Source organism: Trichoderma ghanense (genome assembly GCF_004382785.1).
Source record: "Trichoderma ghanense strain CCMA-1212 chromosome Unknown scaffold_8, whole genome shotgun sequence".
Classification (NCBI taxonomy): domain Eukaryota; kingdom Fungi; phylum Ascomycota; class Sordariomycetes; order Hypocreales; family Hypocreaceae; genus Trichoderma; species Trichoderma ghanense.
Window position 1 is genome coordinate 789,382 of NW_027395671.1, and position 23,097 is coordinate 812,478.

Genomic DNA, 23,097 nt, shown 5'->3' on the forward strand with positions numbered 1-23,097 from the left:
CCTCAAAAAGACTTATTCAAAGCATACCACCACATCACAATCATGCGCCTCGCCGAGCCCGCCATCCCCAACCCATCAACCCCCTCCGCCGAAATCCCCCCCCCCGCGGAACCACTCCAACGCTTCGACACCCTCTGGAAGTGCCTCCTCTCAGCCACCGACTTCTTCGACACGCTCCTCTCCTTTCATCCCAACCAACTCCCCGGCCTTCCCACCTCAGTCACTGGACTACTCGCCTTTGCAATAGTCACCACCTCACGACTCCTTCTGCTAGATCCCATCACTAGACCGACAGCCCTTGATTGGCGCGCAAAAAGCTCGACTTTGCGGACGTGACGAAGCGTCTTGGCGATCGCTTCGAGGACGCAGACACATGGGCGCAAGGAAGCCGGTCGCAGACGTCGTTTGCTGGATGCTGGCGGCGCGCAGTTTTGCAGACTGAGTTTCCAAGCTGCGGTGGATTCGGCAGTGGTATCTCTCACGGGGGTTCCTCAGGAGCAGCGGCCGGCTGTTGCGGAAGCTGCTCAGTTGCCTGGTGGTGGTGAGGAGACGGTGCAGGATATGGAGGGGGGTGTTTTTGGCAGGAGTTTGAGTTTGAGGATGCGCTGTGGCCGGAGTTTGTGAGCATGTGTTATCCGACTTTTGCTGCGGCTGCGGTTGCTGAGACGTGATGGGTTGTGATGTTACATATCTCGTGTAAGGAGGGGGGAGATGGTGGTGTAGATGGGCTTCAGAAACTCTGATATTTGCAGGACAACGTATTACATCTCATTATCAGTATAGTCGAAAACACACCGTTATTCTCGAAAAGTCAGCATACATCGTCTTGAACCACTGGCCACGGTCGCAGTGTTTCTGCCTACCATACAGACGTATCCCTCACAATAACAACCCCTACCAAACCCCTATCGCCAATCACCCAGGCCCAATCCCTCGCGATCGCAACAACGCGACCACTCGTCAGAAATCGAAATCTCATCTTGATCATCGAAATCGGCATCTCCCACCACAGCCCCCCTCGCACAGCCGAGGCAAATGCAGCCCCATGACTCAGTCAAGCAGCAACACGACAAGCAACTTCACCCATGCAGCAGCAACCCCTCGTCCATGCAGATATTTCAGCTGTATACAAGCTGCAGCAATCGCAGATCGTGATTTCAAAATTCGACAAGGAGACGGAAATGGCAATATGCTTGTCCTCGTGCTTGCGCAAGTTTCCAGGGTTTCTCAGCGGTACAAGGGTTGAACCCCAGTCTGCGGTGAGTGAGGGTCATGTGCGCAGGGATCTTTCAGCTCCCCATCGTCAACTCCAGCGGTATGGGTAACAACCCATCGTCATTGTTCGATAACTAATATTATGCTGATTTATTTCTAAGGATACGTTGTAGATTCGTCATCAAGTAAATCCTCCATGCAATATCCGCAAACCATCATGCGAATTGGTCCAATACAGCGGCCGTTATGAGCAGATCGTGTTGAGATACAGCAACGTGCTCGCGTCTCAGATTGTTCAAAGACCTTCCAGCTTCATCCATAACAATATTATTTTCTTCGCCTAAAAAGGCAGGGTATTTGAAACCTCGGATGAATTCGATATTTTATGTAGAGTTGTTTTGGTAAAACTCGTATGTCTGTTCAGTTGTTCCCAGCCTCAGCGCTCGCCATGTCAAACGACCGCCGCTCCTTGATAAACTTGGGCCACGTGTTCGTCAGGACCAAATACTTGATGCTCAACTCCGCATCGTCAAACACATGCTCGTCAAAATCGGCGGGAACGTCGCCTGCGTAGTGGACGTCAAGGGTGCTCTCAGAGTCGTTCGGGTGGGGGATGTCGGCAAAGGGCGTGCAAGGGTCGGGACTGCTGCGCTCTCGGCCGCAGATGACGCTGGCGGCGTGCTCAAAGATGGATTGGAGAGCCTTGAAGTCTGTTGAGGAGAGGTTGATCTGGAAGTCGGCATGGGTCGCGCTGATGAACTCCACATAGATCTTGAGCGCGCTCTCAAAACACTCGCGAGGAAGCACCTTGGCCGCGCCGTCCTCCTTCTCCGATTCTTTCGCAGTGGTGGGAAAGTAGGTAGCCTTCCACTCCTTGACGCTCGTGAGGAAAGCAATATTCTCCCCAGAAAAGTCTCGGAGCGCGGAGAACTGTTGCAACGGCTCAGGGTTCTTCGATAGAGTGTGCTCCAGGGCCTCCATGGTCAGGATGCTCCCGCCAGAAGTGCTTGTGTGGACAGACGACGATCTTCCGACTCTCCCTCCCCATGAGGACCTTGTAGAGTCAGAGTTGATGGACTTGTTGCCACCGTTGTATCCCTTCTTCTGGGACTCCCAGCGCGCAATGGAGTCGAGTGTTTCCTGGGTGAGAGCCTTGTGCTTCCAAACCTCGACAATTGGTACGAAGACGGTGAAGATTTCCAGGAGCATAACGGAGACGGCGATCCTGCATTAGACGGGTTAGATACAGTTCCATGACATACATGGGGCAACAGACACTCACCATTGCGGAGGAATAAAGTACGTGTTGACTGGCTCCATGGCGGGAACATACAAGGCAATCAGCCACATCGGGGCAGCGTGCAGACTATCGAAGGTGTTAGTGACAAGCCCACAAGCCCAGCTCAATTGTGTTGAGAGACGACGACATACTTGGAGATGCAGCAGGCAATGGTCTGGAACCTCCATCCCTGGGTGTCTCGGAGCTTGCGTGCGCGGAAGAGGATATAGGGAGCAAAGATCCATGCCCAGAACATCTGCCAGAAGATGGAAGGGAACCACTCCCAACCACGGCCTTGAGCCACCTTCTGTTCCATAAAGCTGCCATGAACCTCTGTGCCGGAGATGCCGAATGAGCTGTGAAATTTGCGGGAAATGAGGAAGACGATCACAGTCAAGGCGAGCTAGATACGACGTTAGCCATCCATTTCCCCAGAGCGCAGCTTTCAAGATGGTAACGTACCTGAAGGCCCATGCAGGTAAGGATCACGATGAGAGACCGACGATTGTAATCCATCTTCCGCCATCGACCCAGTAAGCCCCCTTGGCCGACGGGCGTAGAGGGAACCTCGGATTTCTGAAGAAACCTCCTCTGGCCATCAGCAACATACAGGAACCTGCTGTTGGAGGCGTGGAAAAGGGCAATTCCAAAGGGAAACCAGACGCCCATGATCCAAAACTCGGCAACCTCGGGCATCAACGCGCCATACCAGTAGGCCAGCTGGACGGCCAGCCAGTACATGTGCATGAAAGTGATGGCCGCAAACGACAGCGCCAAACCTCGAATCCTGAGAATGGGCATCTCGCGCCGAACCCAGAGGAATATCATGCCAGCCAAGAGAATAGCCGTCCATAATGCAGCAAAGACGAGCCAAAAGATGCCCACAGCTCCGAGACGAAGCTCGGGCTTGGTATCCTTGTTGATACCGAACTCGGTACCCATGATGAAGGGTTGACTGTGGGAGCGGTTATAGAAAAGACATCAATAACAAGAAGACATGTGAGACAGACAAAGGGGACAAGTATAACAATATCTTGGAAAGACGGTAGTATCGGGGAGGTAAGAGATGTTATGAAGAAAGGGAATGAATAACTCTCCAACCAAGGAAAGGGCGACAAGGGAAGCTCGCTGGTTAAGTAGTAGGCGATGAAGAGGCTTGAAGATCAAAGGGCAACATGAAAACCTCGTGGCTAGTGGAGGAGCAAGTCATAAAATAACACGAAGGGTTGCCGAGCACAGGTCCAGGGGTCCCGTCTCCCTGGGCTGGAGGAAAGCTTCCCGACACGTGTGGTATTAGACCTCTTCGAACTAATCGTGGGTAACCCAACGCCCTTTCACACGTTTTTGTCGATCATAGTGAGAACATAGTATAGCGTCGAGGGCAGAGAGGAAAGGGGAGTCGAGGCTTGGATTGGTGGACCTTGGAGCAAGGTGTGAAGAGGAAAAAGAAAGCAAATTAGCCACCGGGAAGAGTGGGAAAGCGTAGTACGAGCACCGTCAACGACTCCGCATAGTTCCTGAGCAGAGGCCGTTCCCTTTGCAAGGGTCTTGGCATGGAGCCAACTCACGCTCCATAGCACTTCCGAGGGAGTCTTGACGCACAGCTGCAGATTGCTCCTTGCGTCAGTCCCCCTTTTACCGGCCCTTGCACCGCGTGTGTGCCTCTCTAGCGGGATGATGGGAGGTAACCGGACGATTATTGGTAGCGGCTCAACGCTTCACACAAGCCCATTACGCGCTGTGGTCTTTGTTGATTCAGACCATACGGGTCGAGACAGTTGCTGCTCACGACTCGGAGCTCCCAAGGTATCGATCAGCCACCAGCTGTGAGACACGGCAAGGGTTGTACATGCAAGTATCCTGGACGGCCGTGGCTGTAGCCTCTTCGCCTAGTCAGTCACCACGCTCTCGCTTGTCTGGCAACGCTGACATGGGAGGAGTCCAGCAGAGAAAGGCCTGACTGAAGTCAGCCAGCTTATTTTGTTCCCACAGACGGCGGCATGCTTGTCCGGACCTCTCAGCAAGGTGGCAGTCAAACTTTCGGATTGTTTGGACGGGCTGGCCGGCTACTCCTAGCGTGCTCCACGAAATCAAATCGAAGCTGGGGCGATCTTATGAGAGACCCATGAGTTGACGGGGACCTGTAAGCCCGATCTAGTTAACTCTCGAGCAAACTCTTCCGTGCCTGGCCTGCTAGAACTCAAAGTAATGGCAGCTAGCAAGGATTACCCTCACCTTAGCGCAGGTGTGAACAGCCATGAGCCGCCGGGCAAATGCCATGGCCGCGGTGCGACAGGGCGGGCCGTGTGTCCGCCAAGCCAACCATCGGGCTCGAGTCGAACAGTGTGAACCAGCCATACCGTACACGTCGTGACACTGGCTCTCGTTTCTCTCTTGGCCTAGAAGGAGATAAGGTTGATCTCAGCGCTTCATCAGGAAGTGATAGAAAGTGAAGAATGACCTCGATCTCCCTCCGGAAGCCCCCCCCCTGTGGAGATTATCTGACAGGGCCTCTTGTGCCTCGCTGGTCTGGCTTTCGACCGCGCCCGTCCGCCGACGCTAGCATCGTCCTGTGCCCGTCTGGAGCAAGTGTTCACAGGTACAGATAGGCGACAGACGCATGCCTCTGAGGATCTCTTCAGATCTAATTTCCCCGTTGTGTCTTTCTCCTGTTGAGAGAGTAATTGTCTGAAGCAGATCATCGACGGCATTTCCTGAGATGTGAATCACGCCCACGCATATAATATGCGAAGATTTGCACCTCCTTGGCTCCATTGTAGCTTTCGACTGCAGTCAGGGTAACCGTACGCGATGCTCTTGTTTTGCGTCACCTCCCTGCTTTCAATGTGCTGCTAGAGCGCCCTTGCAGCCCGTTGTGTTGCTAGACAAGGGACCTCAGAGCCAATCGTTGCTCTTCCTTCCACTCCCTCAGATGAAGGAACTGGGCCAGTTGTCATTTTTCATTACCGTTCAATTGACTGGCAATCTCTGATGAGTCCGATCGTGGTTGAGCGAGAGCATCGGTCCTGGCTATGATACCCCTGTAGCTTGGATATCATTGCGGCCGATGCCGACGGCCGACTCGAGCTGGTGAGGGGTGGATGCGAGGTGTTCTCAGCTCCATTGCAACCCAACGTCATGACCCATGCTCTCTCCGGCTACCATTCGCTTCCGCAGCTAATCCCTGCCAAGCCGCGGTTGCCATGGGCCGGGACGCAAGCCACTCAGTCGTTGTCGGGAGAAGCTTGGATCTGTGTTCTTAGTTCTGGCGGCCAGCTTTCGGCGAGCAACCGCTAATATCCCTCAACAGAATCGCAACAGGATTCCAGCATGGCGGCGCTGTCCATGCTTCACCCTGCACGGCCATCGCCCGGCTTTCCTCACAAGAGCCTTGGACGGCTCGCGGGAGAGCCATGGGTGTTCAGCTTCAACTGAGCGACATCCCTTCAGCCAGCCTCTTTGCAGCCAAAGGTTGGCGCTATCAAATCGGGGGGCCTCAGATACGACCCATGGCGTTGTAGCACGTTAGTAGCGGTAGAAATTGTTCACGTGGAGGCCCCCTTTCCATATTCAAGAAAGCGACCGCGTCATGACAGGTCGCATTGGGGCGTCGGAAAGAACCCCAGCCGTATAAGTAGGCATGAGCAGCAGGCCTAGATGTGGCCCATAGGATAATGGCAACTTAGCAAGGTGAATATGGATGCTCGCAATCTGTGCTCGCCCTCAAATGAAGGCCAACGCCGGCTGTTGTCTTCCATCCACCGTGGGGCCCAAATATGTTCAGTTGCAATGGGATTGTGCTTGGTTGCCCACCTGAGAAGACTGCGCAGGTTTACGCCAAAGTAAAGAGGCAGATCACGCTACGTGCGCGTGCCGTTGCTGTCCAAGTTGGTCAGTTATCACGAAGTGCCGTTGCGAGGGCCACCAGATAAGTCATTTATCATTCTGCTCCAGGCTTGATACACGGTTGGACTGTCTCGGACGCGGTTAACAGAAGGGCTCTTGATTGGACATGGTAACTCTTTGTTGCCGGAACCGTTGGAGCAAGGGAGACTCTTCGTGTGATAACCGTTATGTCTCGTGTGACGAGTGAGGCAGAGTGTCAAACTAGCGCAACGCCTCACCAAAACCCGTTTGTCGTTGCAGGGTCCTGGCCATCTCGAGCCTCTGACGGCGCCAACTGTGCCCATGACAATACAGTGTCGTCATGTAAATCGGAACTCGGGTTCTTTCAAACGATGTGAGATAAGCCATCTGGGCAGAGTTGGTCGGTGTACCCGTGATGTTGATAGACCAAGGTGAAGAGAAAAAGGTATTCCGTCACACTTCAGAGCACTAGTAATGGGGAAGAAGTCCATCGAAGAAGAAAAAGACGGCATTGTGTGCATGCCGATGCTCGTTTTCATGATGCCAAACAGGTTCAATGATGAGGTCCGCTTGACAAAGTTGTGCTGTTGGGTGCGGAATCGTGGACAGTACCAATGGAACCTGATGTCCATCACACATCCTGGATGATGACCTGCGCTTGGGCCTTTGTGTATACAGTGACTCCAATTACCACCTTGCTTTTGTCGTTGAAGTCTGAGACATAAAGAACGTGGACAAATTCCACTTCGATCGTCGAAGAGAGAGAGGTCACACAAAGTGTGGAATATCTCGGCTGTTTTGCTGGCGTTCCCAAGTCGACGGTTCGAGAGGTACGATTAAGGGGTCAGATATGGTGATGGAAATCTGAATGCTTTGGCCCAACATCGACAATGATCGATCTTCACGTGGCAATACTCGTGGCGAAATCGAGATGGACACAAATGGGTGCGTGCGCTGGGTACTGTTGCGAAGAGATGGGTCAGCGAATGGATATGTAATGGGAAAAAGGAGGACGCACGACTTGATTAGCATGCTGTTGTAAGCTCTGAGAGCAGATAAAGATGCTCTAGAAAGGGAGGCAACTCATTCAGATCCGCAAAAAGCAAAGCGAGGCCCGTCACGAACCAACAGAATGGCCAACGCACCAACAGCCATGTAGACCTCTTCGGCGAGTTTCTTTGCAGCACAGCCCTCCCACAGAACCTTCACTTGTTGGCCCATAATAGATGCTCCTTCAAAGTACCGAGACATCGTACCGCATATGCAGGAGTAGTGGTTCGTCCTCAGTTGTCCATTTCAGTAGTTTCTCAAAGAGGAAGAAGTGCTTCGAAGCTTCGCTGTGCGTGACGTGGTGCCCACTCTGCTTCAGACGAGAGTGCGAGAGCGCAAGCCTTCGAATTATATGAGATCCTGGACAAAATGGGGAATGAACCGAATTCTCGATCATTGATCAGATGTGTGGATGGTGGAGGATTGAAGTTGCAATTCCTTCTCGAACACGTAGATAATTATCGGCGGCCAATGCTTTGTCATGCTCCTTCCTCGTCAACGCAGGCTGCCTCTCTCCTTCCTCCTCCAAAATCACGACATTAGGTCATCTCTTCGCAGCACTACTACCCGTATCTTCCTTTCTCGCGTGATCTTCCAGGTTTCATCCTCCTTCATTGACCAATCATCTTTGGCTCAGGTAGAGCAGACAATCACACTTTGACTCGGTCGAGACACTCTCAAATCTGTGAATAGCGCTGCTGTATTGCGATGCAGGAACGAAGCAAATGACGAGCAATGCGGAGTATATGCCTGTCTAGTCACACGAATCACCACACACCGAAGAAGACGAACTGCAGCCCATCAAACTCTGCGAGTCTACGCAGGAAGGAAATGGAAAGTCCAGGGTAATCTGGGAATTGTGGAAGGGGGTTCGCACTTGGAGCAAATACAGATATACCAAGTATGTAGGCCCGCAGCCCTGGACAATCTGAATATCTCTTCTAATGCCAACGGGATAGAAAATTCTGAGCAGCTTGCCATTATGTGCCGACAAAAAGACTCCGGTCCCTTGATGAATCAATAAGGCTCTGAAAGTGTCGAGACCTTCACGAGTTGACGCAAATGTTACTGCCGAATGGAGGTATCCGAGTCAGCGGGACACGCGGCTGAGTGGTTGCTGCCGCCAAGAGGCAATGTCTCATTTCGTTCCCTGTATCACATCCTCGTCATCACCCATAGCTCCAACCGTGGAGGATAGCGGCTTTGGTGACTGACGTTTCCAACAAAGAAGTCGATCGATCCGGAGGCTGCCGCTGCAGCCTTTGAGTGGAATTAACTGATTACCCAAGCAGCAATGGCACTGTGGCTGCAACTGCGTCGTTGTGAGAGCCGCTGGCTCGCGGTACAACCTTACATGCATGCGATATGCATATTGCACGCAGGGTTGCCAACTAAAGTCCAATAGGACGACGCAAAGGACAGAAGGCTCCTGCAACCCCGGCCTCAGCTCTCCGGGAAACAGCCCTCCTTCTTCTCTCCCACCTTTCCCCCTCTCTCTCATAGCAATTCGCATGTTCATTTGCTGAGGCCTGTGCTCGACTGGCCGTTCCGTCATCCTCGGCACTGCTTCGTACTGTCCTGTTGGCCTCGCCATCTCGGCCGCGCTGATTCAGGCCTGTGCTCTCATGGCCGATTCGCTCTCGCCCGAGCCGCTGTCACCTATCCCCGCTGCCTGTCACATTCCTAGATCGCGTGATCGGCCTCATCCAGAAGACGTCTCCTGGGTCGCCGGAAGCATTTGGTGCGCATAGAAATCCTCCGCCGCCAGGAAAGCTATGGGAAGTCCTGCGGGGAGTGCTGCAGGGAGCAAAAGGTCCAGCCGGAGCGACTCCCTGGCTGGGGCTGCTCCTCGATCGAGCCCCGTTGGCAAGTCGAGTCCTCCAGGCGCTGCAGGTGAGTAGTTGTGTAAGCCGGTCCATTCGTCCTCTCATGATTAACGAGCGAATGAGCCGAACTATCGTGGTGTAACCCCCTTCGTATACCAGAAGAGTTCCAGCCGTGAAGCCCATGTTTCTTGGCTGAGACTTATTGTTCCCATACAGTGGTGTAAGGTGGTTAACACTTTTTGTTATTTAGATGAAGCGTCTGCAGCAGGAAACCTGGGGCTCTTGCATGGCAGCGCCGTCATCGAACCTGGCGGCAGTGATGAAGAGGGCGAATTCTCGCCCAGTGAATACGACTCAGCGTCCATAAGCGATCAATCTGATTCTACGTCGTTGGGGTCGAGCATCTACGATCACAGCTATGTCAATGGCCGACGCTATCATCGCTACCGACACGGCAGATATCCAATTCCCAATGATGATGCGGAACAAAATCGCGAAGACATGCTGCATACCATGATGCTGGAGGCGACAGACGGCAAGCTGTTCTACGCCCCGATAGGAGACTATCCGCAAAAGATTCTTGATCTGGGCACTGGTACCGGATTGTGGGCCATTGAGAGTGAGTTGACACAATATTGTCACAGACGGACGTGAACGTTGAACGAGTAATGACATGGGATGGTAGTGGGCGACAGATATCCGGGTGCTGAAGTCCTAGGAATTGACTTGAGTCCCATTCAACCGTCCTGGGTGCCTCCCAACGTCAAGTTTCTCATTGATGATGTGGAGGCTGAGTGGCTCAACGGCGATAACTGGGATTTCGTCCACTTGCGCAACATGATACCGGTGATGAAGGCGCCCGTTGCGCTGCTCAAGCAAGCATACGAGTGAGTTCTGACGTCTTGTTCAGAATCGTCAGGAGGAAGTTGATCAAGACAATTACTGACATTGGTCCGAACTTAGCAATATCAAGCCTGGTGGCTGGGTCGAGATACAAGACGTAGACGGAGATGTCCATACGGACGACGACACAGTCCCGGACGACTGGCCTCTGAAGCGGTTCACCGAGCTCATGCTTGAGGCGTTTGCGAAATTCGGCACCAACGCCCACGCTGCCGTCTTTGGAGGGCAGTACTTGGCGGAGGCAGGCTTTGTCAACATCCAGCACAACTATATCAAGCTCCCATATGGCACATGGCCGAAAGACAAGTGAGCTGAGTTCCCCCTCCTCCCCCTGAACATTGGTTGTTAACTCTGGCTTATAGAATAATGCGGTTAGTTGGCATGTATTATCGCACTGCTTGTGAAGAATTCTTCCCAGCTATGGGAGCCATTCACTTCCCGATGCTTGGATGGGAGAAGGCAGAAATGGAAGTCTTCTTCATGCAGTGTCGCCAAGCCATGCGCGATCCCACGGTCCATGCGTATGGCAAGATGCACTTTTGGAGTGGACAGAAGCCGTATGATGCGGATTGAATCCGCGTTTCGCAGGAACGGCGACTAAGCGGCGTGAACGTAGAGGGTTCGACACATACCCAAAACTATCGAGGAGGAGGAGAATTTGCAAAGGGGGTGGCTTTTTTCATGCGCGTTATTAAATTTTCCTTATTCTTCTTCGTGTTGTTGCCAGCGGCTGGAATGTGCTGTGGAGTTTGTGGTTGATGGATGCATACAAATTGGCTTCAAAGGGTTGTGGAATCATAACGAGCCGTCTTTTCATGCATAAATGTGTACTGTTGTATAGACATGACTTGTACATGCAATTCAATGCAAAATCAACTTTCCCTTCCATCTCGGCATCTTTATCATCTTCCCCTGGAACTGCTTCATCGCCTCCCCTTCTTAGTCTTCTTCTCCGGCTGATCCTCCTCGTCCCCCCCAACCGCCATCTTCCTCTTCTTCCTCCCCTCCTCCAACAGCTTCTTCATCCCCTGCGTGGCCTTGAATTTGGGATTCGAAGGATCAATCGCAAACTCATGACTATCAAACACGGCCTTGAACCGCTCATCCTTGACGTCAATCTCAAAGTCCTCCTGCAGGCCGGCGGGTGCCTCCTTGCCCTTCTTCTTCTTCTGGTATTTGGCCTTCTTGCCCTTTTGCTTCTCGGCGCGCAGAATCTCGTTCATGTCAAAGTGGTCCAGGTGTTCCGCCTGGTTGCTGTCGTTCTCGCCTTCGGCCATGACCTTGGCTAGGTGGGCCTTTTCCTGGGCGTCGCGCGCGGCGGCGGCTTCGCGGGCTTCGCGCTTCTTGCGGCGCTCTTCTTTGCGGATGGAGGATTTCGTGGCGGGGGCGGGATCTGCGGCTGTGAAGAAGGGGTCGTTGAAGCCGAGGTCTTCGCCGCCGTCGTCGTCGTCGTTGTCGTCTCCGCCGCTGTGAACGACGTGGATGCCGTCTTCGCTTTCGGCGGCCTTGTCGCCACCGTTGAGGGCCTCGCGTCTGGCCTTGGCGGCTTGACGCTTCTTTTCTTTCCGCTCGCGCTCTTTGCGGGCGTACTTTTCGATTGTGGTCTCTTCTCGTTCTTCCTTGTTGGCCTTTTCGCCGGATAGGGCTGGGGTGAAGGTGACTTCCATTTCGCCCACGGGGGCGTCCTTGGATTTCTTGGTCTCTGGTTCGGCCGCGAGACCGAGGGCTTCTCGCATCTTTCTCCGGGCCAATTCCTTCTTGCTCAGTTTGGGTTCGCCATCGGCGGCTGCGTCGCCGGCCGCCGCATCATCACCATCGTCCTCGTCCTCGTCGCTTTCGCTGTCGCCTGCGAGGTACGCTTTCAGATCCTGCTCGTCAATCTCTGCCCTGCTGCCTTTGAAGGCTCGCTTGATGGACTCTTTCCGGTTGATCTCTTCGGGGTGCATGTCCCAGGTGAGCTTCACCTTTGAGCTTTGCAGCGCATTGGTGACGAACTCGATGGGCTTGTATGACTCGGGGACCTTGTCGCACTGGTCTCTGGGCTCGTCGTCAAAGGTGACATCGTCCGGAACGAACCGTAGATCGATAAAGTTGGACGAGGCCTGATACTCGGTTCCGTCTGTCGCTTCGTAGATGGCCTGTGCAGTGCTCTTACTCGAGCAGGTCATTACGGCATAGTAGTACCGTAATCTGTCGAGCTGATATGCTCTCAAGGCGTCGCTGTCAAAGTCTTGGTCGTCGCCCTCCTGAATCAGCTTCTTCTTGATGGCGGCCTCTTCGGCCTCGCTGTCGGATGCACTCTCGTAGTCGGATTCTTCGTCTTTCTTGCCCTTCTTGAACAGCTGCTTTGGGGGGCCTTCCAGCTCTTCTTGCTGCATGCGCTCCTTTCCGAATTCGCTTGGGTATATGGCAACGTTGAGGACCTTTCCGCCGTCGTTGGCGGGGATGAAGCTGGAGAAGAGAGCCATCAGGTCTGTGGACTTGACGTGATCCCAATCCAGGTTGACGACGGCTATCCGAGTCGTGACTTCTCCGGTCTTGATCTCCTCTTGTTCGAGCCGCTGCATATCACCGCCGGTAGCAAGATCCAGCGCTTCGTCTTCCGAGTCTTCGTCTGAGTCTGAGTCTTCGGACGAGGAGAAGCCTCCCTCTCGGGCCGGATCATACTTTCGAGACCTCGAAGCAGCGAGTAGCTCTCTTCGAACGACCTCGTCATCTTCGACTTCGATATCCTCTTCCTCGTCCTCATCGCTCTCGTCTTCATCGCTCTCGTCCTCTTCGTCATCCTCGTCCTTTTCATCCGCCTTCTTGCCCTTCACCGGCTTGTCGGCCTCGTCCTCGTCGGAATCGGCTTCCTTGTCCTCGTCTTCCTCGTCAAGCTGATATAGCCGTTGCAGAGCCTTCTTCTTGGAGTCTGACTTGATCTTTCGTCCATATTTGTCTACTCGCGCCGTGGCGGTAAAGTCGTCGTCCTTGAGAATGCTCGCGAATCGCTTGTCGACGGTCGTCTTGGTGTGCTTCTTCGACGGCAGCCGGAATCGAGGATCGGTCTGGAAGCTGGCGAATCGCTCGTCGGAGATTGGCGCCGGAGCTGCCCCGCCCGTCTTCTTCTTTCCCTTCCGCTTGTCCATTGTGAGGGTCGAGAGAGGTATGTTGGTCGAGGTATGTAAGAAGTCGGGATGCGATTCGCTTCAATGGCGGCGATTGAACGATTGTCGCAACTTTTTCCTTGGGCTTGGATGGAAACTTTTTGGCAGGGATGTTGTTATCAGCTTATCACTGGCCAATAGCAGTGCGCAGTCTGTTCCGAATTGTGGGTCGCTAACTCGCGCAGAATGTCCTGGTAGTTAGAAGCTGCTCGGCTTGTGATGGACTCGCTGCCTCTATAAGCCATGACTAGAAGAATCAATGAAAACATGACGGACAAAGGCCGATGTGGAGACGAGGCTGCGGAATTCTGCTGGTGACGTGTTATCCTTCTGAGAATAGCTTGCAAGATGTTGGTCCCCCAGGGCTTTGCTCTCATTCATGACTTCCTGGCCAGTGATACATGGTCCGGAATACTGGATGGCATCACGAGCATCATTCATATTGCATCCCCGTTGGCACACGAGGTAGGTGCTCTCTTGTGCCGGTTGCTTGACCGTATAAAAATGCCTGACACAATAAAATTAGAGCGAAGATTATGAGCAAGGAATAGTAGATCCTGCCATCTCCATGGTGACCACAGTTCTCGAAGCAGCTGCCATGGTCCCCTCCGTCCAAAAGATCGTAATTACCTCATCTTGTATGCTCTTCACATGCGACATCACCAATGGAGATGGGCTCATGATGGCAAAGGTGTCACATTGATCCCTTTTGAGTGGAATTTCCACCCCGACAGTGAGAGACTATATTCTGGTAAGCGCTCGCTTACATCTCCATAGCATCTATCACTAACGGTTCACAATAGTGCCGGATATCAACGCGAACCCCAAGAAGCCATATGGCAGTGCAATGGAAGCCTACTGGGCCTCAAAAGCCTATGCAAGACTTGCAACACCGTCCTTTGGCAAAGCAAAGAAGCCGCACTTTGACCATGTCCACTTGCTTCCCTCTGTCGTCTTTGGCCCCGACGAGCGGATCCCCCCAAACGGCGCTGCCAAAGAACTCTTAAAGGACAGCCGAGCTGCAGTCATTGCTCCAGCACTCGATGGCTCGACAAACTCCCCCTTTCCCTTTGTCGGTGTGCCTGTTCACGTTGCTGACGTGGCTCGCGCCCATGTAGACAGCACGCGGATTCCAGGAAACACCGAATACATTCTCAGCTCTGATACGCCCGAGGGGATTGTCTGGGATAGGGACACTGCGGCTGTTGTCCGGAAACACACTTTCCAAAAGAGGTCGAAAGCAAGATGCTACCGCTCCTGGGGACATTGCTGTGTATCAAGTTTCGGCTTGACGGCGCCAGCACTGAAAAGGCATTTGGGTGGAAGTTTACCAGCTTTGAGCAGACGATGAAGGAGCTGCTTGAACAGTATCTGAGGCTCAAACGGAATGCTGTACTATAGAGGCGGCGATCATGTAAAACCTTGTGAAAGCTTGAATCAGCTACTACAAATAGACAAGCTAGAGATACATATATATAGGATACATGATTCACGAACCACGCAAGACGTTTCGGACCAAGTTCATTTCAGTTCAGTACAGCCAAGCATCAAAACCCCACCTCCGTGATGGGTCTAATGGGCTGCAAAATCCACGACATTGCAGGCGAAATCTGAGGATCCTTCAGCGACAATTCTCCCCCAGAGGCATCAGCCGACAGCACCAGAGGCCCAGAATACGTGTTCGACAGCTTCCAAGTCCCATTTCCATTCTTTTCAACGCTCCACTGCTGTCCCGAGTAATTCCCAGAAGTGGCCAGATGCGGCTTCGTCTTGTCATTGCCATACACGTCCAAGCACTTGTTCGCCCCAAGCCACATAGTACAAAGATTGTAGGCCCCGGGCTGGGCTCTCGATGGGCGAAGCTGCCAATGCTGGCCGCTGAAATTGCCTTCTGCGGCCATCTGCACTCGGCCATCTTGTTGCTGGTTACCGTCGTTGATAACGTCAATGGCCATTCCCGGCTTTGCTGGATTCTTGATTCGGTACCACGATCGGCTGTCTAAGCCATCTGGTGCCGGGATAGACTGCGTGGTTGGCTGCACACCTGGAGGTACTTGAACTGAAGCCGGCGCCCCCTTTGGTGGCAGAGGCTTGGTAATCCGAATGCCAATATACGGTTGGAAATTGTTGGGCAGCGGTACAGAGCCAAGCGGCGTCTTGAGCTTGCGGTGGTACGTGAGAACACCAGCCTTGACTCCCAGCCCGTTGATGTCTCGCTCTCCAGAACTCTTGTTCTGCAATAGGCTTTTTAGATACTGCGTCGCTTCTTTGACCACGTCGTCGGAGACGGTAGCCAGGCTTTGGTTAAACTTTTGGACTTGGGCATCGACCTGGCTGGACACCCAACCAGCGACAGTGCCGGTGGGAACGGACACGATGAGCTCGACCGCATCGGCTTCGTTGATGAGATCGCCATAGACGATGGTCCAACCGCCATCTGCGTTGATTCTGCGTTTCTCGTTGCGATCGGTGACTTCAGTCATTGTGGAATGGATGATCAAGTGCTTCAAATGTTCCTCTCTGGACTGTGACTTTGTACAGGATGCAAATGATGAGTCTATGGCGAGGGCAGATACTCCTTTCTTATAGAAAAGGGGAAAGGCACGATCTCCATCGCCTCAGATGGTCAGCTACTTGTCCCACTGTGTGGCCATCCGTTGATCTGACGGGACTGCCTCTGGAACCGCAACTTATATGATGGCCATCAGCTATGACGCTGAATTGTGTCGGGGGGTCCGAAACAATTGCAGTTCAGCAGCCGGATGGAAGCTGAAATAACCTCAATGTCTGAGGTACTAAAACCTGGGGAAGTGTGGCTTGCGGCAAGAAAGCTAAAACAAGGTATCAAAAGAGAGATTTAGCACAAATGGCTAATAACATGGCATGGCATTCAAGCGTGAAGGAGAGCTAAGCGTATGACTTCCCGAGGGCAAATCTCGTAGCCCAGCTAAGGAAAAGGAACCGATGTTCATGACGACAGCCGATATCATCCCTTTCAGCTTTCGAAGAGCAAGCATCTTCACAAAAGGGACCTTTATGTGGAATGAGCTTGATAATGCATCCTTAGTCTCTCGGCTAGTTTTCAGTCACAGCTTTAGAGCTCTATAGTAAGGAAAAGAAAGACACTTCCGTCTTTATTGATGCGACGCAACACCCAACACCTTTGATATAATTTACGTTCCAGCTTTTGATGTGTCAAGAGCTCGCAAGCCATCATTCCAGGATCTTGACCAACGCCGCTAGGCAATGCCATTATAGCTTCCCAGGCACTTTATTGGAGTTATGCTTCAGCTGACAAGCAGTAGCTTAATCTCATTGCCGGCTCAGGATAGCCTCAACTGAAACCTTGATTGGCAGGTCGGGTAGTTTTCCCAAGATAGTAGCGTCACACCTTAACTTGACGTGCCTTACGCTGGGCCACCTGATAACCCTAACGCCGCGCACTCTATCACCTACCTACTCTTAGGCTCAGCTTCCGGATGGTCTCGCGGTGACCTTCTTCAACTCGAGACGCATGCTTTAGCTTCTCATGCTGCTTCTCCCTCACAAGGGAAATGGACGACCAGTACCGTCTGCTCGTCAGCGTGCTCGAGGCCGCCTGAAAGCCCACGACTGACGACTGGAGAAAAATATTCATTGGTTTATCACGAATGTGGTGCCGATGAAACAATTCAGTCCATTTGATTCTATTGTGAAGGATGCATATGCCAGTAAGGGCCATGGTGATCCTTTGCTCCTCCGCTTAGACTATGAGCTTCATCAGCCTTCAATGTTCAGTATGGATGAAAGGATGTTCTCCCTGAGTTCACTGCAATAATAACCGTCCAAGCAAGGGAACATTCGCGGTTTGGGCTAAGATAAAATGTACCTACCGTTCACACTTGACACATTTCTCGCTTTCTTCCGACCTCTCTTTCATACCTACATGTGTAGTCTAGTCCGTCCGAAGGCTGACACCACCATAACAGATTTGGCAGAAATGTCTGATGAGCTATGCTAAAGCAGTAGACTAATGTAGCTTTATTGAACATGATCCGCCTTGTATCCAATAGGCAAGTACTCATCCTCCGTATACCCTGCATATCCGCAGCGTTGTTCGAATGCGAGGCGTTGCTCACGCCGCACTTAGGTGGATGAACTGAAAGAAATGGGGCACCGAAGTTGAAGATATCGTCTTTGTTTCCCAGAAGATGACATTGTCTTTGCCATTACACCTACCCAATATCCACTCCAAAGCCAGCCGTATCAGTCGACGCGGATCTTCTTTGGACTCAACAAGCTGATCCCCTCGACGTCGTGTTGACCGCAACCAGTTGTCCCCCAATAACAACATCTCCATCTACTGGCGTCTCCAACCCACCCGCAGTAACAACGTAGAGAATGTTCTTGTCGTGCGGACCACGCCCGAAAGCACAAGAAGTCGGCTCCGCAATCGCGGTAGAATTAAGGCCGCCAGCAATAACAACTTTGCGCTTACCATCCGCCGAAATCATTTCGATGGTGTTTGCACCTCCAGTGACCACGAAGGCGTTCCCGTCACAGTCGAATGTGAAGTCGTCGTATTCATGAAACGGCCAGTGATTATGAGCAATGGTCGTGACGGGCCCTGCAGGCGTCCCGTCCGAGTGGATGGGCATCTTGTTGAAGGTGCCGTTGCCAAAGTTTGTAAAGTACACCGAGCCACCGCGGACGTGGACGCCGTCTACGCCTGACACTGAAAAGCGCGGCGCTGGATAGAGCTGGGTGTAGGTGTTGTTGATGGCGACCTCGTAATGCCCCGTCTTGATGTCCAGGCTCCAGATGACGCCGCCGCTGACATCGCTGATGAGGAGCGTTTGCTCGCTCTGCGATAGAACGGAGATGCCGTTGAGGAAGTTGGCGGGCTCAACATGCGCAATCTTCTTCACCACAGGCGGCAAAGTGAGTCCGAGTTGGCCATGCTTTGAAGAGATGTCGGCACCGCGCAAGTCAAGACTCCAGACGATCCACGTTCCAGCACTCGGAACGTCGCTTGTGAACGAGAAGTTGCCTGTAATGACGGCAAACACATCTGGCTCATACTCTGCAATGCCGGCTAGAGCGAGAGACTCGGTGAAGTCGTGGACAAAGACGGGCTTCTTTGGCCCGGAAGGTGAAGGGTCGAAGAGGGTGAGCTGCGAGGTGCTGAGGTCGGAGATGAGAATTTGGCCGTTGCTTCGGACGGCGAGGTTCTCAATGTAGGAGGGATTGGGGAACTCGAACAGAGTGCTGACGGGTCTAAGTGGTGGTGCTGACGGTGAGGCTAGGGAAACGCCACAGAGAGCGAACAAGGCGACGGATCGGAGAGCCATTGTGAACGTGGGAAATAGTAATATGGAGGTCAGGAAGTCTTTAAGGGGTTACTATTGACCAAATTGCTTGTTTTCGATTTTCTTGTCCCTTTACATGAACTATTCTATGATCATCAACTACACTTATAGTCTTCATGATCCATGCATTTGGGGTACGTTTGAATCTACCCCGAACCCCCTGATGGAGCCAATTGGGGTTAATACATGCTGACAACGTCTGGATTGCAGGGGTGATTTCGGCGATAGTGATGATGTGCTTGTAAACAATGTCGTTCCTTCGGCTGCTGATGTGTGACTGGGGTTCTACCGGCAGTTGTAGGCGACGATTGTGACGCAAAATACACGGACTTAGCGGGGACAAGTTGGAAGCATCGGATGCAAGGCTGACAGCCAGGGACCAGGCCGTCGAAGTAGCTCTGCAGCATCATACAACTCTGCAGTATAATGCAATGAATGATGTCTTGACTAGGTACCTACCTAGGTACGTTCTCCTAGACAGGTAATACCTAAGTATCTGCCAATTCCGGGATATATCTCGGTAGTCGAGATCTTTTTTGATGCCGCGTATCGTAAGAGACTTACTAAGTCAACATGGCTGAGATCTATTGTCAGCCCTTATAGAACGGCAACAGCTCGTACACCAGTTCATAAGGAGAGTCAAGGCAGATCAGCTTCATGTGTGCCAGTGACGCAGCCTTCATGGGTGCCATTATCTGTATTCGACAAGCTTGCCTTTACACGTTGTGTCGCCCGCCCGGCCTCATGAGGTGGCCCCTACAGGCCGAATGCCTCAAGCAGAACAGTCCGAATTTTGAAGGTGAGAGCTCATATTATCAAGCAAGTTCTGCGAGGTTGCCGTCTAAGGAGGCTCATCATTGATGCCTGAGAACAATACAGCTCGGGCATGCAATAATTGCCGCCGTCGAGAACATGTATGCAGCTTCCTGATTGCATCTTTTCGCTTTGTCGCGTCAATTGAAGCTCGTCATGTAGATGAATGGACAATCGTCTCGCCGACATCGACCGCATATGATCCTGCGTGGATGCGAGTCTAGAAATATGAATCATCCGGCGTATTGTGTCAGCGAGGTCCAATTGCACCTTGATGTCCCCTTTGGTTGCCGTTGAAACCGTGATTCCTGCAGCTGTCGACATCCACTCCAGGGTAGGCCCCTTGCTTACAGGCAGCAAAAAAAAAAAAAAAAAAAGCTCCGACTCCGGCGTGCCCCTCCATCGACGTGCTCGCCGGTGACTCCAGTAATTAATGGAACTGCATGCGGCCTCTTAGCTTGACAGACGCCACCAACCAACCGCATCATATCACAAACAAGCTCCATCAAACTTTTTTTTTCTCCCTTCCAACTCTCGCCATAGCTCTCGAGCAGATACAGGACAATTCCACCGCCAATTGACCTCCCACAGCTGCAAACATGGCTCCCCAACGTGCTCTGATGCTGTGAGTGCACCCTCGGCCAAGAAGACGATCAAGAGAAAAAGAAAAGAGAAAAAAAAAAAAAAAAGAGGCAAAAACCCCACGAGATGCTGCCCCTCCCCCACTAACATCGGCTTCACAAATAGCGGCTCCGGCTTCGTTACCAAGCCCACGCTCGACATTCTCAACGAGGCTGGTGTTGAGGTTTCCGTTGGTGAGCACCTCACGAACCCGAGGAGGTTCACGCATCTTCGATCTACCCGCGAAGAGCCTTGAATCTCTCCCGATCCTCTCCTCGACCTCGAACGCTCCCAGCTAATACCAATCCCTCCATTCCAGCCTGCCGAACCCTCGAAAGCGCAAAGAAGCTCTCCGCGGGCGTCAAGCTGGCCACGCCCATCTCCCTCGACGTCAACGACGACAAGGCCCTCGACGCCGCCGTCGCCCAGCACGACGTCGTCATCAGCCTCATCCCCTACACCTACCACGCTACCGTCATCAAGTCCGCCATCCGCAACAAGAAGCATGTCGTCACCACCAGCTACGTCTCTCCCGCCATGATGGAGCTCGACCAGCAGGCCAAGGACGCCGGCATCACCGTCATGAACGAGATTGGTGTAAGTGGGAAGCGCTGCCCGCCGTGCTGAAGGCTCTGAGAGAGAGAAAAGGCGAATGCTGAGCCGACTATGTGTATAGCTTGATCCCGGTATCGACCACCTCAGTGCCGTCGAGACCATCTCCAACGTCCACGCTGCTGGGGGCAAGATCCTTTCCTTCAAGTCATACTGCGGCGGACTGCGTAAGTCGACAACACCTCCGACCGCGCATCGAATATCAGCTTACACAACCCATCAGCCGCGCCTGAGAACTCGGACAACCCTCTTGGATACAAGTAAGCAAGACATATGTCTCAGATGGTTGGAAATTGCTAACGTTTGTTTGCGTTTAGGTTCTCCTGGTCGTAAGTAGCCGCCAAACCCATCCTCCGATACAAGCGAGCGGTCTCGTCCGGGACCCTCAAGCTGTCACCTTGCGCAAACCGTGACTTGTGGTCCTTTAATCTCTTCTAATTTGTCGAAACAGATCCCGAGGCGTTCTCCTTGCCCTGCGAAATGCTGCCACCTTTTACGAGGACGGAAAGCTTGTCAACGTTGCCGGTCCTGGTCAGTATCGAATCCCTGGCATTTCAATAGATATGAACTAGACACTCTAACATACTTCATAGAGCTGATGGCAACTGCCAAGCCTTACCACATCTACCCCGGTAAGCACATCCAACAACTGTGATTCATCAACCCCCTCTCTGACCATTCTCAGGCTACGCCTTTGTCGCATACCCCAACCGCGACTCAAGCGTCTACAAGGAGCGCTACAACATCCCCGAGGCACAGACCATCATCCGCGGAGTAAGGCACGGAGTCAACCACACAGGAGACATCAAGGCACTAATGCGTTGTACAGACCCTGCGCTATGCCGGATTCCCCGAGTTCATCAAGGTCCTCGTCGACACCGGCTTCCTCAACGACGAGGAGCAGGACGCCTTCAAGCAGCCCATCCCCTGGAAGGAGGCCACCCAGAAGCTGCTCAACGCCCCTTCATCCAGCGAGGCCGACCTCGTCGCCGCCGTCTCGTCCAAGGCGACCTTCAAGGATGACGAGGAGAAGGCTCGTCTGATCGATGGCCTCAAGTGGAGTATGTGACTTGCCTGCCTCCCCAAGCAGCTGTATTACACTACATCTTATTCATTCTATATCGCCCATTCGATGGGAAGGAAGAACGCTAACCTCGGCTCACAGTCGGCATCTTCTCCGACGCCACCATCACCCCCCGCGGCAACCCCCTCGACACCCTCTGCGCCACTCTCGAAGAGAAGATGCAGTACGAGGAGGGCGAGCGCGACTTTGTCGTAAGTTTTCTGCCACTTCTCTACCCATCCCCCCCTCCACACAATGAGACAAGGCACACCCGATGGTATCAAAAACAGCTAGCTGACCTATCCCTCCTCCTCGCCCCCCTACTGCAGATGCTCCAGCACAAGTTCGAAATCGAAAACAAGGACGGCTCCCGCGAGACGCGCACTTCCACCCTCGCCGAGTACGGCGCCCCCGTTGGCTCGGGCGGCTACTCCGCCATGGCGAGACTGGTCGGTGTGCCTGCCGGTGTTGGTAAGTCTCGAAATCAAGAATCTATCTCTCTCTCCATTCATGCATATATACATTGCATGAGCGGATGACCTTCCCCTTACCTTGAAAAGAACTCTGGAAAATATTGCTGATCGTTGTGTTTGTCAAACAGCCACCAAGCAGATCCTCGACGGAACCCTCTCCGAGAAGGGCGTCCTTGCCCCCATGAGCCCCAAGATCAACGACCCTCTGATCAAGGAGCTTGCCAAGTACGGGTAAGTTTACAATCCATTCCTTCTCTCTCCTTCTTTTCTTCCGATTTTTTTTTTCTTTTTTCTTTCTTGTTTTTCCCTTGCTGTCTTGCTTGTAGATGAAAGAGAAAGGTAGCTAATCGAGTTGTCGTATAGTATCGCTTTCAAGGAAAAGGTCATCAAGCACAGCGCTTAAATCTAGAATTCAAAGCGTAAAACAGCATTGAATGAATAAAGACTTGAATTCAGGACAATGAAGAACCTAAATCCATCACCCATTGGTGCATTTGCTGGACAGACTTGTGTGATATGATATAGGTTACCTCGATAAGCCTCAGTAGCCCGCCCTTACCGCGTAGAATAATTATCAAAACCTTTGCCCTCCTCAATGAACAAAAAGTTCTCAATCACGAATATCTTTACACCGAAACAGCAGCACTCAATAACTTAAGTCGTGGACGATCAAATCATTTCCAAATGTACTGCGATAATAGAGTATCTAGCTAGCATCTAACAAACAGTAGATCTAACAAAAAAAATCCACGGGCAAAAGCCGTAGCCAAAAGGAAACACCTCACTCTAGCACCTCTCAAAGGCCGAAGACAGCAGCCCAACATCAAGCCAGTCATCTGGCCAGTTTCCATCCACATGTCGTATGCAGATCCGTTGCT

General features: G+C 52.6%; 7 protein-coding genes across 7 annotated transcripts; 3 read left to right on the forward strand and 4 right to left on the reverse strand.

Moving 5' to 3' along the window:
- Window positions 1-42: 42 nt before the first annotated feature.
- On the forward strand, window positions 43-442 carry CCMA1212_006872 (uncharacterized protein; the record flags this gene model as incomplete). The annotated part of the gene is made up of 2 exons (XM_073704066.1): window positions 43-219; window positions 275-442. 2 exons carry the CDS (start codon window positions 43-45, stop codon window positions 440-442), a joined length of 345 nt encoding a protein of 114 aa, XP_073557253.1.
- Window positions 443-1,635: 1,193 nt separating this feature from the next.
- On the reverse strand, window positions 1,636-3,436 carry CCMA1212_006873 (uncharacterized protein; the record flags this gene model as incomplete). The annotated part of the gene is made up of 4 exons (XM_073704067.1): window positions 1,636-2,440; window positions 2,498-2,581; window positions 2,647-2,897; window positions 2,957-3,436. The coding sequence occupies 4 exons, from the start codon at window positions 3,434-3,436 to the stop codon at window positions 1,636-1,638; spliced, it is 1,620 nt and encodes a 539-aa protein (XP_073557252.1).
- Window positions 3,437-9,186: 5,750 nt separating this feature from the next.
- Window positions 9,187-10,713, forward strand: CCMA1212_006874 (Secondary metabolism regulator LAE1; the record flags this gene model as incomplete). The annotated part of the gene is made up of 5 exons (XM_073704068.1): window positions 9,187-9,304; window positions 9,488-9,856; window positions 9,923-10,124; window positions 10,201-10,446; window positions 10,503-10,713. 5 exons carry the CDS (start codon window positions 9,187-9,189, stop codon window positions 10,711-10,713), a joined length of 1,146 nt encoding a protein of 381 aa, XP_073557314.1.
- Window positions 10,714-11,063: 350 nt separating this feature from the next.
- On the reverse strand, window positions 11,064-13,271 carry CCMA1212_006875 (Pre-rRNA-processing protein esf1; the record flags this gene model as incomplete). Its single annotated transcript, XM_073704069.1, has 1 exon — window positions 11,064-13,271. One exon carries the CDS (start codon window positions 13,269-13,271, stop codon window positions 11,064-11,066), a length of 2,208 nt encoding a protein of 735 aa, XP_073557313.1.
- Window positions 13,272-14,836: 1,565 nt separating this feature from the next.
- CCMA1212_006877 (uncharacterized protein) lies at window positions 14,837-15,772 on the reverse strand (the record flags this gene model as incomplete). Its single annotated transcript, XM_073704070.1, has 1 exon — window positions 14,837-15,772. One exon carries the CDS (start codon window positions 15,770-15,772, stop codon window positions 14,837-14,839), a length of 936 nt encoding a protein of 311 aa, XP_073557251.1.
- A 1,788-nt stretch (window positions 15,773-17,560) lies between these two features.
- CCMA1212_006878 (uncharacterized protein) lies at window positions 17,561-18,619 on the reverse strand (the record flags this gene model as incomplete). The annotated part of the gene is made up of 1 exon (XM_073704071.1): window positions 17,561-18,619. One exon carries the CDS (start codon window positions 18,617-18,619, stop codon window positions 17,561-17,563), a length of 1,059 nt encoding a protein of 352 aa, XP_073557665.1.
- A 1,430-nt stretch (window positions 18,620-20,049) lies between these two features.
- CCMA1212_006879 (Saccharopine dehydrogenase) lies at window positions 20,050-22,622 on the forward strand (the record flags this gene model as incomplete). Its single annotated transcript, XM_073704072.1, has 14 exons — window positions 20,050-20,075; window positions 20,198-20,265; window positions 20,391-20,668; window positions 20,748-20,850; window positions 20,907-20,943; window positions 21,001-21,012; window positions 21,135-21,214; window positions 21,277-21,315; window positions 21,369-21,457; window positions 21,513-21,744; window positions 21,849-21,958; window positions 22,076-22,217; window positions 22,348-22,450; window positions 22,583-22,622. 14 exons carry the CDS (start codon window positions 20,050-20,052, stop codon window positions 22,620-22,622), a joined length of 1,359 nt encoding a protein of 452 aa, XP_073557256.1.
- Between the last annotated feature and the right edge of the window lie 475 nt (window positions 22,623-23,097).